General features: G+C 43.0%; 1 protein-coding gene across 16 annotated transcripts in view; it reads left to right on the top strand.

The window, feature by feature from the left end:
• Positions 1-19594, top strand: part of LOC104931439 (receptor-type tyrosine-protein phosphatase F) — a 155090-nt gene that overhangs the window by 75221 nt on the left and 60275 nt on the right. For 8 of the 16 annotated variants that reach the window (XM_019263528.2, XM_019263523.2, XM_019263539.2 and 5 more), the window contains exons 5-7: positions 10925-11113; positions 12987-13004; positions 15443-15553. In XM_019263528.2, the coding sequence (XP_019119073.1) occupies positions 10925-11113; positions 12987-13004; positions 15443-15553 (318 nt within the window). The remainder of the gene's footprint in view (positions 1-10924; positions 11114-12986; positions 13005-15442; positions 15554-19594) is intronic. The other 8 variants (XM_010746444.3, XM_010746447.3, XM_010746450.3 and 5 more) reach the window with 1 other exon arrangement.

Genomic DNA, 19594 nt, shown 5'->3' with positions numbered 1-19594 from the left:
TTTTCTTTTTTATATTGGCAGTGCCTTGTTTCTAAACCAGACATGAAGCCAGCGGAGAGGTAGACCTCTAAATGGGAACATCCAATATTATTTTCCCAGAAATATAAGCCGTTCGTAAAAAAGTGTCACTCACAAATATGCACCTGAATCAAATTGATATTTGAAGGGTCAGATACAAGTCAACCGCTTCCTTACACCTGAGTAGTCTGTGCCCTGCAGACAGCCAGACTGTAATTTTGCAGCAAATCAATTTGTTCATAGCTTCATGCTGTTTTTCTGACTTTAGTTAAAAGTGTTTTATGCTCAGCGAAGGTTCAAACTGTCCCTCAATCTAGGTGCCCCTCCGCTTTTTTATAGTCACTTGTTAATAATGAGGTCTATTATATGTCATTTTTCTCTCCTCATGGCACAGGAGAGCCATAACAATATAAATTGTATATCAGAAGAGGGCTGAAACAACTTAATAGAATCTGCTGAACTGTTGATAAAAGTAGAAGTTCTGTCTGAAAGAACTCGATACAAGTGATGACAGAGTATTAAATCTGTTGTGGCACTGCTTTTGACTTTGAGCTATTGACGTTGACATTACACCTGATGATTTCATAGATTCTTACTTCCATATTATCATGTGGATGATATAATAATCCAAGCACTCTGACGTTGATAACAGTGCGTCTGTCTCTGAATCGTACAAAACCTGATGATTAGACAACGGCAGAAATCCCTGCACAATGGAAGACAGCAACACATCTAACGTGAAAGCCCTGCAAATTCACCCATGGAGTCATTTTTAGGCCATGGTTGTTTTTTAAGTGCATTTTTAAAGAATGACAGGTCATTTATTTATTCACTTGTGTTAATTAACATTTGCTGCATCATCGTTTGTATTTTTTTGTACAAGAATAATAAAGAAAAAACAACACACAGTGGAAAAAATGAAGCCCTGGGCCTGTATCCTGCAGGTAAAAGCCAAGGTCCACCCTGAAGTTCTGCAGGCCAATGAGTCAACGGCTCCCCAGGCCCTGACTGGCTATGGATGGATGGGCCCGCTGCATGTCGGGGGGGTTCTAATACCTACACTCAATGAGCTGGCTAATGGGAGTCCTTTCACCCTGACCCCCTTTTCCTCACACATTTACACACCAAGCCCTCTTGGCTTACTCACTGGGCCACAGAAGGCAGGGGGAGAACGGCTTGTCTCACTATCAGCCTTATAGCTTGGCCTTAAGCTTGACATTTTTCTCATGTTTAAGAGGCATAGTCCCATTTTCTCTAAGCTGCTAAGATGTGTTTTTCAAGGTTGCAGTTGATCGGTCTCCTTACAGCTGTCAAAGGCACTGTTGATTTCGCATGCATTACATCTGCATCAATATTTTTAACCTGTTTTCTGCAAGGGATGGTTGAGTGAGCAGGCAAATCCAGGTCTGCTCTGCTTAACGCTCACAGTGTCGGGGCATGTCCACACCAAGTAATTGAGAGCGCTCATAATTTGTAATCTAAAATATCTCAACCAACCAATTATCGACCTCTACAATTGGAAAAAGCAGGTCCGTGTCCTTTCCTGATGAAATTACAGTGAGGTTAGAACCCCTCGCCACAGGACCATACCAATTACAGAAAATGAAATAATATAATGGTCAAAAATGATGGTAGGCTTAATTATAGGTAGCAGGATTAGATTTGGTTCTGCCGTAAGCGTGATGATATGTAGATCTATTCACTCCTAAAAAAAAAAAAAAATAGCAAACCATAACTGCAAGCTGAATCACTATAATCACAGGAGAGTACAAATCATCAGGCAGTTTTTGGTCGAAGGTCATGTTTCGACCTTTCTATCTTCGATATGTTTCTCTTGCCACTGTTGACCAGCGTTGATGCAATTATCGCATTCACCTCTTTCGAGGTGAGCGGCTAATAGGTTATGCCAAAAAAAATAATCTGATAGTTTTGAACACCCATCACTTCTGCAAAACCACTACAAAGTCGAGGCTGTCGACATTGACTCACACACTCTGTGTATTATTCATTATCTCTGACTGAGAGAATAAGTAAAGGCTGTCACAGGAGCCCAGTCAGTGAGGATTTAATTAACAGAACCTGCCACATTCCACTACATCCGCCGCCTTTCTCAGAACTCATAAAAGCCATCCCTATCTGCCGTAATTACACTAAACATGTCACAATAAAGCTCCGCCGATGATTAATTTGAGTTGTGGAGGATCAATTAATTCATTTATTTGCAAACCGCCGCTGTGCTTCCTTTCGCGGACCGATTTCATTAACCGTCACGCTTCCTGATTTTCAGCCCCGTCCTTGTTCTTCTTCTTTTTTTTTCCAAGACACCTGAAGGAATAGCCTGTCTTATTAGCCACATCGTATTACCACAGAAATTTACCATGAGCCTTTAGGTTTTTTTTTTTTCTTCATCTTAGAGGCAGTTACATTAAAATGAGTAGTGAACCACAAACCCTGTACTCCGTAATACTATAATCTCAAGGGTCTTCAATCAGACTCATGTTGGTGGGACCACGAGGCAAAAAAAAAAAGTAGAGCTGTAATCTCAAAATGAAAGCCTACAGCTGTGCTACTCGTACAGCGTAGTTAATGGAGGATGTGATTCTGTGCAGCAGTGCTTGTCCCACAAGGTGACTCGGTCAGCATAACCATCTGAATTCAGTGGACCACCCTTGGGTTGCAGTAATGGTCGGAGGCCACGGTTATGTACTAACCGGTGTGCCGCGGCATAAATAACAGGCGCGGGGCATCTGGCAGGGGCCGTAGATCATACTGACGACGGTGGAAGTATGATATCAGGTAGGAGAAAAAAAGGGAGAAGTAGAGATGAATAGGAAAGTGGAGAGAGGGAGATGATAAAAAGAGAGGGAGGAGAGGAAGGAGTTGGGGGGGAATTAGATGACTGTTATTGATTATCTGCCTGTAGGCGAGGAAGTAAGGCCAAATGTTCTGCTCAGCCAGACAAAAAAGTGTATTATTTCAAAGGTCATGGCATGCATTACGCTCTTTTTACTCCAAGTACACTTGGATAAACAGCAGAATAACAGCGCGGTGATAGGGCTCGCGTAAGCGCGTATTAACGACCGCATTAACAGTGCTTTTGTTATGACTGTGTTTTTTCTTGATGGTCTGTTGCATGCAGGTGTGTCTGTGCGTGCAAGTTCATATGTTTGTTTGACACGCTACTATCTCCTTAGCAACTGCCATAACACCTGGTCTTAGAGATAGCGTGCCGGAGACAACCGGCTCCACGAGATGTATTTGAATGCACATTGTAGATTAGAGATCCCTTTTTTTTCCGTGGAGATTTTTCACCGTTTTCATGTCATTACAACAGTGTTACATCAATGGCCTCCTCGCCGGGGTCTTTGATGTCGGGGTGTGCCGTGTCATCCCTGCTGAGGAGACCTCTGCAGTGGGAATTCTGCCAGCTAGTATTCCTCTGAAGAGCAGGAGGGTCCTTGCTCACATGCCCCTCATGGCAGAACATGTGAGAGAACTCTTTGCCCTCCGATGTTTCTGCAAGTCAAAAGTGCAGAGGCAGTTACACGGAAACCAGTCGGGTCTGTCTGGCTTTCTGTGGGGCCTATTAGTCACTGCTTGAATGTCACAGGATTTCAGAACCCACACCTGCAAAGTACATCCATAGCTATCAAAAGCATTGAAGGTTAACATCGACTGAACCACAGGAGATGTTAATAAGCAACATCCGTGGTTACCTGTTAACTGGAAATGCTGTTATCCTGAAATTTTAAACCGAGAGTAATACCACCACCACCATCCATTAGCTATACCAGCTTATCCTTTTGGGTAGCAGGAGGCTGGAGCTGATCCCCAGCTGACCACAGACAGGTTTCCAGTCAATCAGGGCTGACACATAGAGACAGACAACATGCCCACATTCACACATACAGGAAATTTCAAGTCGCCAGTCAACCCAACCTGCATGTCTTTGGGAGAAGACAGGAGCACCTGGCGGAAACCCATACAGTCACGGGAAGAACACGCAAAACTCCACACTAAAAGGCCCCCAGCCAGCTGGCAAGGTTTGAACCCAGAACCTTCTCGCTGTGAGGTGACTACTAACCACCGCACCACAGCGCTGCTGCTCCTCCTCATAAATCCTTTGCAGTAAAAGGATTTTTTTTTTTTTTTCCAAGTGAACTTGCTGAATGTTTTACACACCGTCAGCGATCCAACTATTCATAGAGCCCCTTTTCTTGGTTGAACTTATGTTAGTTTTGGCTTTCTGTTTCGCACCTCCTGCCGTAGCTGACATTTCTCACACACTTCCGTGTGTCTCAGGCAGATGCAAATGTCTGTCTCGACGTTGTTCTTGGCTAGAAACAGCCGCGGGCCATGCGCTTTGTTTCCGCAGACGGTCTGTCTAGTTTTCAGTGCCAGATTGACTCAACACCAGTCGAGACATAGACAACACTTATTACTGCACTATATTTAGTTTCCCCTCACAGGTTGGTTTAGAAGAAAGGTGAATAATTAAAGGGGGTTTAGACTTCGGAAACACTTACAAACCTAACAAATTACACAAAATGGATCGGTCTTTTAAACATTTAGGCATCACTTAAGTGATACTAAACGATGCACTTCCACTTCCTCACACAGGTAAATGAAATACCGAAATGGCCTAGATAGTCCACAAACTTTTTTACCTGCAATATAAAGACAGCGCACTGATGCATATTTAAAAGGATAGATTTTAAAGCACTAATATTTCATGAGGCAAGTGGCTGTGTTGCTGTCACTGTGGTCTTTCGGTTGCCACTATCAAAGGAGACATCACCTTTAATTGTTGTCATCCATCACTTGGCAACGCGCACACGTGGAGATCACAAGGCCTTTTTATTTCTCGCTCGGAGAAAGGAAGACGGGCTCAGATGTATACGCAAAAGACCCTGAGAGAGGCTCGCTCTATCACCTTAATTTTTGATGACGTGTGTCGATGGAGAATTAGATTAACTATTGATACAGAACGAAGCAACATGCGGTGGGTGGCTTGCAAGCATGCACACAACTCCTTTTCATGTTGTAGCGATGTTTCCTCGTGAATGTTTCGAGACATGTTTCATGTCTGTACGTTTTTAAAAAGAAATGGTGTTTAATGGTGTCATTCATTACTTTTTGCACTTGGGTATAAGACGTAAAGAGATGTGAGGGCATACTGAAATGGAAATGAGGCAGGCAGAGAATGTTGTATGTGTATGTGGCACTGTGTCGGGGCTCCCCTGTTATGAAGGGACTGGGGTTTCTGGAGTGTTTGCCCCCATTGAGACGAGCGTGCTTGGGTCGAGGGGGAAAACGCTGGCTGACGATAGTATGGGATTGAGCTCCAGCAGCCTCCCAGTGGGGCAGGAGGACAGGGACGGGTCTCTTTCAGCAGGGCTCTGATTAGACCCATCGCCCTAGCTGCCACGCTCCACTCACACTGGTAATTGGAGCTGGCAGGAGGTTGGCATGTACCCCTCCCTTACCCCCTCCTCTTCTCCTCCCTCCTCTTCCCCTCTCCTCTCTTTTTTTCTTTCTTTACGCTCGTCTCTCATCTGAATCTTACCTCACCTGCCTGTGGCTGTAACAGCAGAGGCACACCTCCTTGACACTAGTTTTTGATTACTGTGTCATGTGTTCTTAATTTCAGTAATTATCATATTACTAGTGGCTCTTCTCTTTACAAATTATATCGCCGATGTTCCCTCGTGTTTTGTGTACAGTCGAGGCCCCCGCTGCCATCCTAATTTCGCAGTACAACCACCAAACCGCATTAAGCCGTCACCTTCCGCCCTCTCTTTTCTACCTTACCGCTTCAACCAGTGTAAACAAGTTCATCTGCTCAGCTGCTCGCATTGCAGTAAGACTGTGCGTGAGTAAGTGGCTGTTGAGAGAACAATGGTTTCTTATTTTTCACATCGTGGAGGAACCAGTTCATGCATACCTAGCTTTACATCTGACGCCTCTCTGGCTTTGCCTCTGGCCTTATACTCATTTCAGCGTATTACTGTTTGTTCTAACAACTGTATCAAAGAAGCGCTTCAAGACAATATAGACTCACATTGTACTACACTGTAGTAGATCAGTAGCTGTAACGGTTTGCACGCACATAATAGTTTCCGATTGTTTCGTCTGCAAACGTGCAGAATGAGCCAGCTGGTTTTTACATTTAAAAAAATAAGTTTTATTTATTTATGTCTTTTATTGAAGCACGGTTCACCCTGGTAACGTAGTGCCTATGTGACATTATCGCAGGATTCTCGCCTTACTCCTATTTTCTTGCCTGGACTAGACAGAGGAGCGGAGCTTTTTTTTTTTGTTTTTTTTCTGATGAATTACACTCCAGCACAAGAGGGGCTTTTTATTAAAAAATGCCCTCTATCTCGACAAACATCAACCTGCATCGCCTGCACTATTTCATTGGATTTCCTCCAAATTTCCCCATCCCCTTTTTCTCTTCCCTTCAAATTAAAGAGGACTGAACAAAGGCACGTCTTTGTCTTCCCCGGGATAACAAGTTGGCAGACAAGGCCAGCCGCAGAACTTGCTGTAGTAGGAAGAGACAGACAGGGCTCAAATCTTACCCATGAGCTCGACAAGTATGTCGAAGTATGTGTATAGAAAGAACTCTCAATTATTCTTTTTTTTTTCTTCTTCTTCTTCTTTCCAAAAGCCAAGGACATAGGCAGGCCGTGTTAGATGTGAGCTGCATGGCTTTGCAACAAGAGAAAAAAAAAAGGAATTTCAGCTTTTCCAGCTGAGCATTATGTTAACATTGTAACCACAATGGAAATAATCCAGTTCAATTTATTATTTATCACATATTATCATGAAAGAACTATCACAGTGAACTGTAAGAATTTCTTTTTTTTTTGAAGTGACATAGTTCTTTACAGGTGTTTTGTGAGTAATCCCTCTAAAACTCACAGACATTGACATTGTATGAGTACATAAAAGAATGTGATTGTGCAAGCCTAGGCTTCTGATTCAGTGTGTTAAAAATGTGCCTGCATGTCAAAGACGCTATTATCTTCTTTCAGCGGCCCGGCTCTTACAGAGTACAAAGACGTACAGTACATCCAGCAAAACTTTAAAAACTAAACACATAGGTCCAGGTGAAATCTTTACATTACAGACATTTATTATTACAACGGTCATGTGAGGTTTTATTCTTATGGTTCAATGAGAACAGTTTTATTGTTTTTTCATTTCTGTACCAATTCGTTCTTTTTGGTTTGCTCACAAAATTGAACAAATCTTCCTGTTTAAGCTCACAAACTAGCCTTGGAGAATTCCCGCTCGCGGCACAGCACACATTACAATTGCGCTGCCTCCATATGCATACATATTACATCTACTGTACATGCAGCTTTCCATTCAACTATTTCCAAAGTGTAGAATTGACACGCCGATTGAAGCTACTAATCAGACATACTGCGACAGCGATGTCTGCCAGTTGTAATAACAGTTCGCCCGCAATGCAAACATGAAGGAGAAGTAAAGGGGATAGATTCACGTAGAAGCTTTGCAGCTGCTGTGTGCCTTTTTTTGAAGTATTCCCTGTTTGTGCTTCTTGATATGACAGAGCCGCTGAGTCGTGTAATAACTCCTTTGGGTTCTTTCACCCTGTTTTACCAACGGTTTGCATTTTTCACAGCTCAGTGACGTTTGCCAATAATCTTAATCATAAATATTCTATAGGCAGCAATACAGTACAAGAGAGTTTGGTGAAAAATAAACAGTCACCGCCGCACAGCAAGGGTAGACACTTTTTTCTGTGGGCACCTTTTATTTTATATGTTGCAAACTGCAGATACATCTTTGAAGGAAACGTTCACCTCCAAAATATGGTACAACGGACTTCTCAGTCCTCCTCTGGACAGTCTCCAGGGTAACTGGGTAGATGTGATTGACAGGATGGTGTCACGCCTCATTGAATCGATTGGTTTCCATTGTATAGTTACTTTATACTAGACCTAGAGGGAGGCACCATTTTCTGGTTGAGAGATGAGAGTGATTTAGGGGGCCCGACCATGTGTTACATGTACAAACATTAGGAATCCGCAGAGGCCCGGTGGTTGTATGTACAGTATTTTCTTCATTATTTCTTCAAACATTCTAATTTTGTACAAAGATTACTCCTGGGAAATAAAGCTGAAACAAAAATTAACTGATTAAATATTTATACAAAAATGAAGTTTCACCAAAAATCCAGATGAGAGCTCGGTATGAACTCTCCACAGACTTCCAAAGCACCTCATTTAGTTCTTCTTCAATGTCCCCAAACGCAGCACACTGTCCCTGAACACAATCACCTGAATCCATACCAACTGTGCCTCCCACCCCAGTGAATGTGAGCATGAGAAAATTGGGTTCTTGTCAGTAGCCACAAAGGGACCTGCTCTCAGGTGATCTGTGGCCATTATGAACATGTTCTAAGTGAATTCTAAGTAGGTGAGACTGGAGTTCAGCTCCCTCTAGGTTTAGCATTATTTAATGGCTTCCCCGCATTACAACTCAAAAGAAGGAGAGTGACAGAGAAATCATTTTACTCATCTTTGGCCACCGTTTTTCTTAAACTCTACCTTTTCTCTTCTCTGTCCCTTTTGAAGGTTAGAGAGAGCAAACCACAGAGGAACATGGGGGGCACTACTGTTACCATTATTCATACAGTGACAAAGTGTACAGTATTATTTCATTGTGCTGTAGCTGTCTGTTTTTGTAGAGGTATCCTGATTTCAGTTGGGATGTCTGAAAACAAATCCTATATCGTTAGACAGGAAGTAAGCCTTGCCCACAATAGATAAGAAGCCATGCAGAGATCTGTCAACTACATCTGAATATGAGACGGTCCGGGCTACGGGCCAAACACAAGGGTGAACGAAGGAACAACTGCTCGGCTGGGGGATCAGAACAAACACCCATGCACGTATTCATGCTGTAGCCATATAAGTTTACATATGGATTTTTAGACTCAGACGAGCCAAGAAAAGTGGAGAAAATCCTTTTCAGTGCATCCCTTACACTCCATCTTAAGTTTGACAGCCTTCTTGCTGCTGTAATCTCAGAGGCAGTCAGAATGAAATCAAAACACGCGTTATAAACAGCTGCTTAAGAAAGTAGAGGACGTGCGCCGATAATACTTTGAGTGGAGCAAATGTAGTTTGTAACAAATGAGTTAGAAGTAGATCTTTTTTGGATAATCGCTGTTATGCCTCGTTCTTGTTGTTTCCCTCGTCTGTCTTGACACAAATTCTCTTGAGCACAGATTATTTTTCAAGCGGCCATTAGTTCATATTTAGCGAACCATTCTGTCATGCTCATTGAGTTTTTACTTTTGTCACATTTTAATCCTTTTTCTGGACACATTATTTCCCTAACTTTGCTAAATAGCCAAAGCTCCATCTTGTATTAATTTAGCTCTTCCCCGTAGACCAACTATCATTTGCTTATTCTTAACATGCCGTTAAGCATCTTCTGATGGTGAACCGAAGGCATTAGCACTGTTCTGAGGATTTCACATTAGCACTTTTGGCCCTCGAGGACACATCTGCATATGAGGAAAGAAATAAAAAGAGATTACAAGTTTGAGAAGGAGCTGATAAAAGGACCTCTCAGGGGCCACTGTGTTTCCTCTTGATTAACGCTGTGCAGGGGTTAAATTATTATTTATTATGAAGTGAGGTGGGGGGGGCTTGTTTAGGATTTGCGGTGACGTTGATTGCAAAACCGTTATTAAATAATCTGGGTCATTTATTTTTTTTTTTAAGATGATTTTTTTGGCGTTTTATGCCTTTAATGCAGAGAGAGGGGGAGTGACACGCAGTAAATGGCCGTCCCATGCGGGATTCGAACCGGGGCCAGCTGCAGCGAGGACTATAGCCTCCACACACGGGGCGGCCGCTTAACCCACTATGCTACCGACTGCCCCCTGGGTCATTTATTTTAAAGCTAATAAGCAACAAACATTCTCTAAATGTAACGTAGTGGAATATTTCAATGTTTAATTTACATTGTTTCATTTCAAAATAAACAGGATTGCGAGGTATGTGGCTGGTGTGTTTACCTTTGTAAGGTTGGAAACATCTGATGGCACGCGATGACACAACTTGTCATTAGAGTGAGGCGGCTCTGAAGTCTGAAGTAGGCCTTGAGTCGTGACTGTCAATTTCAAGATATTAGCAAAGGAGCTGTTTACTGTCATGACACATACCGCGAGCGCTTTAATGTCACGCCGTATGATGGGATGCACCTTTTCCTGCTGACATCTGGATATCTGGATTTGGATTTTGAGATAGCCCAGGATGACACATTATTCATATTTTGATAATCTCGTGATACGTCAGTGTATAAATTTGAAAGAATTAGAACATTTCATCTCGGAATCCAAAAAATTCTGCTTCTGCGGATTATGCTGTGTTGTCATGGATATGCTGTTACATTCATTATGATGAGTTGGATTATTCAAATAGGTTTGTTTAGCTTGCTAAGCCTAAGGCGGCTCATTTCTGCATGGGTGCCCAGAGGCAGATTGCAACTCTGTCTAAACCTGTGACTCCCTGTGCGGGGGTAATGAGTCTGCTATGATAATCAATCAGAGTCAATTTTTTTTTTTCCGCAACCAAATTTGAAATCCAAATCACACCAGATCTGCCAGTCTTCTGCTCATATACTAATATTTGTGTGTGTGTGTTGTGATTATCGTTTGGCCCGTGGCACCTGAAATGTATTTGCTCTCTTTTCATACTCTTCTCTGTCGTTGTCAGCTCAACAGCTCTGATGCACTCGATGCCTCTCACAGCAACTGAGAGTCGATTCTGTCTGTCTGCAAACTTGTTTTTTTTGTCCTCGTTTGTTATTTGTCAAAGTAAATATACTTAAAATCTGCCTTTTTAAACTTTTTCAGAGAACCAGATCCCCCATGGTTTCCCAACCATCGATATGGGTCCCCAGCTGAAGGTAGTTGAAAAGACCAGAACTGCCACCATGCTGTGCGCCGCCAGCGGAAACCCGGATCCAGAGATCTCCTGGTTCAAGGACATGCTTCCCGTGGACATCAGCAGCAGCAACGGGCGCATTAAACAGCTTCGTTCAGGTACGATTTGATTTGATTGATGTTTGTTTTTTGGTGCAATTTGACTTGATGTGGTTGAACGATTTCTGTGTTATTGTACATGACACACTGATAAATATAGTACAGCCAAGTTTCAGGGTACAAGATGCCGTCAAACACCAAACAGACACGATTCATGTTAGACACGAGGACGTCGTGAAAACACAAAAGGCCTTTGTTGTCACGTATGACTTCATGTATTCTCTTTCATCACAAAAGACATGAAAGATTAATTCAAAGTTTGTCACCTTGATAAGTCAGCGGAGTTCTTACAGAACAGCTGCAGCCCACTTCCAGACACAACACAGAAGTTGGAATGAAGTTGTGCTCCTGCAAATCTTTTGACAGTGATGCATGAGCCTGTAACCTTCCAAAGTACAGAAAGAGAATTTTTCGCCATATTAAATAATCCTTAATCCCCTCTTAAACATGCAGCTGGATGACAAAGAGGCCAGCCGGATGATGCATTAGCTCGGATTCAACCTTGCAAAAAATGGAAAAAAAAATCAATGAGGTGCTCTTTGTTCGCAGTAGCAGTCCACTTGACAAATAAACAGTGCTCGCCTGACCCGGATTAGACGGAAATGGCGCAAGGTTGGAAAGATTAGTGGCTTTTGACCAGGTTCGGTCTTCACTCCACTCTGTCACTCCTTACTAAATCTACCTCACTTAGAGAGTGTCAGGACAGGCTACAGGTCTGAGGCCCCCGAAGATTAAAGATGAGAGCTACTCCAGAAAAAAAGGTTGGCGCTAGAGCTGCCCAGTGGAAGATGAATACAGGTCGCGGGAGCACGTTCACTTGGACTCTCCTTGTTCTTAGGGTATTAAAGAATGTGGCTCCGCTAAGAGCAAATTAGATACAGATTTCACACAAATTAGGTACAAACACAACTACTTAATTGTTAGATGTTTTTATAACAAGGATAAAAAAAATTAAAAAAACGTGGCTAAACATGTGATTCGTTTTACATCTACCAACAAACTTTTAATTAGTTTTCCTTCTTGCTTATAGTGAGAGTGCCTGAAAATGTGCTGATATGCAATGCCCTCAGACTAACAATTCTCTTTATCCACAACCCTTTTACTTGACATCTGCTGCCGTATCAGGATTTACATTACTGCATATGACCCGAAACGAGGCCAATTTTCTTCTTCTTTTTTTTTTGCGAGGGCAGAAAAAGGCGCATTAATTTGCCGCCGCAGTTTAGAAAAGGCAGACCTTAGTTCCTCTTTATTGCATCACGCTCGCTCAGGTTTCTATCTTTTCACACCATCCAGTTCATTCACTCTGCAGAGATACTAACTTCTTTTCAATTTAATACCTTTGACCTGAATTCTTCTTCCTGTGCGTTGCTCTGTTTACCGTGTATGACTTTCATTCACTTCTCTTGCCCATTTTACTAACTGCTTTTCTGCACAAATGCAGTCTGTACAAAGAGTGGGGGCCGTCTTAAATTAGAAAAAGAAAAAAATGCTTGAATTGCATACTATTTCAATGCTGCTCTGAAGCAAGGACGAACGAGGCCGTAGCAGTTGTCTGCAAACACAAAAGTAGCAGCGTCATATTTCAAAATGTTGTGCCTGATCGATTTGGGATCCTTCTCAAATGCTGCATTGTTTTTGGTCATTTACAGACAAACACGTACAGCCCCAAAATCTATACTTGCTTCATAGCATTCATTAAGTACACTGAACTTTGTCATATTGCATTTAAGTGGCTTCTACCTTGTTGTTTTTTTTTTTCTCTTATTTTTATCTGTGGCCTGTCAGAAGCCATGTTTTTCTCTCCCACTGTTGTAAGTGGATTACTAACTAATCTCTCAACCCTGTTTGCATCGAAATTACTCCCACCTAGGTGGTACACCAATTAGAGGTAAGGAAGATAAAGTGTGTTGGAAAATATCACGTCCACGCCATTCCCTCACGTTCATATCAGACCCCTGCATTCCCACTCCCACCCCCCCAAAAAAAAACACATCACCAGGTTCATCCATGCTGTTAGCGCCAGTCCACTCTCCCCCCACCCCCACCTTTCGTCTGATGTTCTGTCTGCTGTCTGCTCCTTTAACAAACAAATGATCACCAACCCTGATGTCAGGAGAATGGAAATGCAAAAGCAAAAGTCCAAGGTGTTACTTTGTAAAAAAAAATAGCTTTTTCAAGGCTCTTCAGTTCGAAGTTGAACCACGCTCACGACAACAAACACGCACACACACATACTCGCGCAGAGACAGTCACATTTCGGTTTCAGCCTCTCCTCTGGCTTCTCTGCGAAAGGAAAAAAAAAAAAGAGGCGAGGGCTTGCATTTTAAACTAAAGGCCACTGTGGCCACAAGAGGATCTACCTGCCTCCTTTTATGCAGCCTCAATGTAAACTGAAATGGCTGCATTTGCATACAGCCTATGCAGCATTGCCCCCCAGCATGGGAACAAGATGCCTGGTCGAGATTGTTAAGGTGGAAGCGTCAAACCCTTTTTATGGTAATTGTCTGCTTTCCCCCTCGAGTGAGAGCATGATTTCCGTTCAACAGCAGTGAGGTAAATAGTGGACGTCTAGGTTCAAGTTGAATACATTAGGAGCTACCAGTTGTCTGTCTAACTAACTGTGCATCCTGATACAGCCCATATTCAATTAGATATTTAACTCTTTGGAAACTGAGGCAACCTTAAAGCAGCCTCTATGCCCCTTATGTCATTTCTGCACCGGGAAAGAGTGCAATGACCTTGTAGAAGATCTGCCAGTGTTTGAGCAGCTGGAAGTAATTGAAGGGGTTTAATGTTGAGGCTCTGACACCTGCCATAGCAGTAACCTTCTACATTGCTGTAGTACTCGCACCGCTTTCTCCCATGGGAGAGTGTTTGCGGGATTGACAGATTGGTGACAACGGCATTAGTATGCAGGTGCGTGTCAGTGCTGAATCAGACAGCGACGCAGAGCAAACACCTTGAAGAGATGTGTTGTCACGAGATCTGAGCCGGTATTACCACATGTCTCTGCCCCGCCCTGTTTCTCTTCTCTCTCTCTCTTTCTCTTTTTTTTTTTCTTCTTGTTGGTCTCGTCTTGATTCGAGTCTCCTTTGGTTGGTGGTTGAACCTGTTTGTTACATTCATCTCATACTGCATGATGTGAAAAAAAAAAATTATATATCCTGACATCTTATACTGAGTATTTTTGTCATTTTTCAAACTGCATGGTGGCTCGCTGCCTTTCATGCACGTACCATGCTGTTTTGGAGACGTGATAACTGTTATCACTCGCTTGTGACATGCATATACGCATACACATACTGCTGACAGAAGCAGCTTTGTTTATGAATATAAATATATATATATGTGTTAATCTGTGGGACACGGGTAAGATTGCTGTCTTAGATATGTCAAATTGAAACTCGCTTCATCTGTCAGCCATTTGCAATTCAGTATCAGTGATCATATGATGTTTATGGACCCTGGAGTGTCAAAATGACCGCACCAAGACAGGTCTCCTGGGCTTTCATGTTTTGCCAAAAAACATGTTAGCCTTCTGTCTGATGACTACAGCTACTCGGGATTGTGAATACTAATCTGAGCCACCTGGCACAGTAGCGTCTCCCTTGAGGGCTTCAGCGAGACGTGGTCAAATAGTTGGTAATAAAAGAACACAATTATGACCTCACTGTGAAAAAAAAAAAGCATACTCAACAAAGAGTGAAGAAGAGATACCTGCAGTGGGACCTGCTTTGGAGCCATGAAATAGATCATTTTGGTTAAATATGGGTTGCATTTGGATTTTATTTCCACTCTTAGGATAAAACTTTTACTCTTCAATCCAAACTTAATCAGAGTCGGCATGTCTCCGGAGGCACACAAGTCTTTTTGGTTAAAAACACAGATTGCACAGTTGTTGATAAGCAGCAGTGTGATCATTTCTGATCTCTGCTGAGGTTTTCTCTGGCACATAGCCGAGCCTCATCCCAAACATGTGGCTGGAATAGATCACCTCACATCATAGACATGTAATTCAGATGATTAATTGACCCTCAGTCATGCTCTTTTTTTTCCCTCCTTAACACGACTAGGCAAGTGTTCCGTTAGCGTTTTCATTAAACTTGCCAAATCAGCTGAACGCTCATGTTGCCGTAAGCAGTTCCTTGACAAAACTGTGTCCATGTCTGAGCCACTTAATTATGCATGAACTGGGTTAGACTAGTTGACTACAGGCTCTCTCTAGCGAGTCAGAGTACAGATATCTGCTGTGGGTTTTTTCGTGCCAACTTACATCTCATATTCCACAACTGTCAAGACAGCTAAATTTGTTAATCCTCTACGCAGGAGCTCTGCAAATTGAGAACAGCGAGGAGTCCGACCAAGGGAAATACGAGTGTGTTGCCATGAACAGCGCTGGGACCCGTTACTCCGCTCCTGCCAATCTCTACGTACGAGGTAAAATCAAAACGTCTCTCTACAGTTCTTGAATTAATATCATTTCTGATGTCTTGTCCATTCTATATGTTGTTCACTCACCAGTGACCATGCATCTTTATATCTCTCCCCCTTGAGTCTGTGAACACCTAATGCTGCATCCACAGGTGATTTCAGTTCTTTCATTACAGTTATTTTGGATGGTGCGGTGAGTATGATGTGACATCTCCGTCACTCCTCTGTTAGCTTTGTTACAGCTGCCAGGGTGGGACAAATGACATCTTTTTTTTTTTATTATTCTTATTGGTTCATGGAGTAATTCCCAGCATAGCCCTGCCCACCGTCAACCTGCTCAGAGTTCTAATTATCCAGGATAAGTGAAAACATCTGTGGCAAACGCTTTGATTGTTGCGTAATTTCCACGTCTGATGAGCACATTTATATCACTATTTATCTCTTGGTTTCAACCATTTCTCTCCCCATTATCCTTGCCTTGCCCGCCCCTCCCGTACCCAATAATGAGCTGAACTAACCTCAACCTCCTGTTTGGCTGTGAACACGACCAGGTGCGGCCTCTGTGAAAACAGCTGCATTGAAACCGTTTCCTCCGCTGGCATTGAAAGCCATGCCAGGGCTCCTTTCTTTTTTTTATTTTGACTGTATCGAAAGGCTCCATTATCCCCCCCCTCTCCCTCCCTATCCCGCCCGCACAACCCAGAGCTCCTACGGGCATGGAAGGGTCTGGAGTTTCAGGGTTTGTTTTTGTTGTGGCGTCTCCATGAGCAGACTAATGCAGGGCAAGGGCAGTATTGTACCCATCCTGGAAAAAAAAAGCTGGTATAGGGGAGAGAGTAGTTGTAGGTCAGCCCCTGCGGATAACACCACCATGTCTGATGTACATGAAACAGAATAGCTGCTCCAGTTGTTAGTGTGGGTGGAGGAGGGAGGGAGGGAGTGAGAGTGAGAAAGTGTCAGGGTTAAGAAGGAAACACTCGGCTATCACTTTATAATTTTGTTAAAAGCATTTACAGTCGTGCATCTTAGAGGCTATTTCATGGACGAGTGATTCCATAGTCTCCCTTTTTTCATCCATCAAGATAGAATAAGTAATTTAGTGTCCAATGTTTCCCTTCAGACCCAGACGGAAAGTTACAAGCCACTGCTTAGGCGATGTCAAATTGAATTAGTAAATTTTCCAAACAAAATCTCCTCACAAAGATATGTGCACTGCTCATGTTCAGCATCAGCATTGTTCCTTTTCCCAAACCTATTTGATCAGACAAGCCACATATACAATCATCCTCAAGGACCACAGAGGCATCAAATTTACAGATTAAACACTTTTGGGCTCCAGAAGGTTTAGATCTTAAATCTTGACAGGGGGGAGGTAGTCAGCCAAACAGCAAAGGCGAGGAAGGGATGGAAGCCTCGTCTATTAATCAGGGCATGTCTGTCACAGGTGCAAGCGCAGCCTTTTCTTCCCCTCAGAGGTAATTACAGTAGTTGTGTGGCGTGGCGCCAGCAGGGCCCCCAGGCCCAGCTAGTCTGTAACACCACCCAGGTAGCTGTCAACCCATTGGCCCCTGACACCAACTTTTCCGCCAGCCCTTACCACACCATCGGAGAGATAGAAATCAACCCAGCCGTAACCTTTTAAAAGTGTACTAGTCTGGAATGGAGAACAAAGACTCCAGCCATGTTTTCACTCTGTCTTTGTTACTGCTGCAAGAATGCGGAGACGAGACCTGGGGCTGTGCTATCACCAGGCTGCTTGATTGGGTTTAAAACATGAGGGACTCCAGACAAGTGCCCTTTGACATGCCTCTCTTCCTCTCCTGTTGTTATATATATATATATATATATATATATATATCATTCTCCTACACCTGAGGGGGGATTTAGGGGCTTACAGCGTCTCGTCTCAAACCTGTAAACATAACAGGCGCTGGAAGCAAACAGGTCATTTGACAACTGTGAAATCTTACAGTTGTCGCGTGTCGTTGCAGGCTGTAAAAACTTCCAGCACATAATTAAAATGTACAAAATGGTGAGATTAACTGCGTTCCAACATGACTTTTTTTTCTGTAGTTAATTATAAGCATTACTGAATTAAATTTCAGCATCTTCTAAGATGTTCATCTTCCCCTGGGTGGGAACAGTCGTTTGTAGGCTTGAAATGTCAATAAGGTAACCACTACCTGAAGGTGACATATGCAAAAGATGAGCATGGGAGAAAGAATTCTGGTATTATTCTCCATCAACACCCTTCTAACCACCCGCCCACGTACAGCACACACACACACCTCTGTCAGACTTGCATTAATTGTGCTTGTAGTGTTTTGTGTCAGCAAATATGTCCCTGTTTTTTTTTCCTACTCACCATCACTACCTGATCCTATTCCTGTCTGCAGGTACACAAACATGCTCCGAGCACCATCACCACCCTTGTCTTGACATTTTAGAGCCACCAGAGAATGATGTCCTCATATTTCTCTTTGTGGGAGGCGAGGGGGAGGATTCTTTTTTTTCCTCCCCCCCTTCCTGTCTGTGTGTATCTGTGTTCTTTCCACCGCTCGTCCATTAAGAGCTCGTGCATGTTTGTAGGTGCGCGTGCTCCTTGTTTGCCGCGGGGGTCGCTCTCTGTGACCCTCCTCTAAGGGAGAGGACTCCATCAACGTGGGCAGAATCACAGAGCCGTCCTGCGATTGTGCATGAACGCTCATTTGTCAAGGCGCTTATCCCACGACGGAGGAGGGGATGTCAGCTTCTGTCTGCTGGCACTCCTTCATATATCCATGTGACATGTCAATATGTCATAGAGGATAAAGTGCTGCAGCCGGGCTTTTCTTTCACCAAAATATCTTCATGCTGTGCTCTTTGTGTGTGTGTGAGTGTGTGTGTCAAGAAGGGAAAAGTTACAAAATGATACATTAAGCTCAATTTTTATGAACAAAATATCAGGTACTGGAGCTGTATCCTTTAAATCAACAAGTACTTTCAAGCGTAGTTAGAATAAGGCATAAAAATTCTAATACCTGCCTTAAGTGGATGGTATATTTAACTTATTTAATCTCTGACTTATCCATGTAGGCATTATCATCACAGAGCTTTAACTGCATGTTGTTGCAGTAATGTCAAACTTTCCTTTAAAGCTTTCACACCTAATTTATTCGAGTTTCATTCGACATCATAGATTTTAAAAATAAAGACGCTAATGAAAAACAACAACGGTGAATCATTTGTAAAGTTTCCTTCCTTGGTGTAGCGTATGTATGCATTAATCTGCCATGTCCACAGAAACACTGTTCTGTTTCACTTGTCTTGTTTCCCTCTCCACTTTGTATCTTTTCATTCCATCGCTCACCTCCATCAAATCACTTCATCCTCAAACAGATCAGCGAGAAGGTTTGTCAGTTTCACTTTTAATCCCCTCCCTTCAATTTTCATAAAGATCTTAAGCGAGGTCAACAATCCCTTCCAGGCCCTCTGCGATAAAGAGAAATCCCTTCCCTGGAAAACTAAAATATCAATAATGGCTCTCCCTAATCCGTCGTAGTGTGTTTGTGTCCTTTGTCTACCTGTTTGCATGAATCCTTTAATAGTTCTTGCATGCCTTCCGACGCCACTCCCCCTAACTGTGTTTCAATTGCCAAAACACACAAGGAGTGCGGTTTGCTTAAGCCATTATTAGATCTCTGTTGTTGCTATGTAGTCTTGGATTCTCCCCAACCGCACCCATGTTGTCGCCGTCAACCACCTCCACCCAGAAACTCCTTTTACTCTCAGACGTTCCATCCACCTCCGTAGGCCAATCAGAGGTGTGTGATGGATTACTTCGGTATTCAGGCGGCAACCGGATTTGTCAGGTATTTAGGCAGCAGCACCCCTCGCTTTCCCACTGAGGGACATGGGTATCAGAACCGACAAAGCCGTTCTCAGGAGATTACGCCTGTTTTACCCGCCATGGGCATCCACTACCTGGAGACTTGAAGCATGTGATAGATAGGCACATGTTAGCCTAATGAGAAGACATCCCACCCTGTCTTTATGTGATGTGGCAGC

This window comes from Larimichthys crocea, chromosome II, assembly GCF_000972845.2.
Source record: "Larimichthys crocea isolate SSNF chromosome II, L_crocea_2.0, whole genome shotgun sequence".
NCBI lineage: Eukaryota > Metazoa > Chordata > Actinopteri > Sciaenidae > Larimichthys > Larimichthys crocea.
The sequence above is the reverse complement of the archived record's forward strand: the minus strand, read 5'-3'. Positions and strand labels throughout refer to the sequence as shown.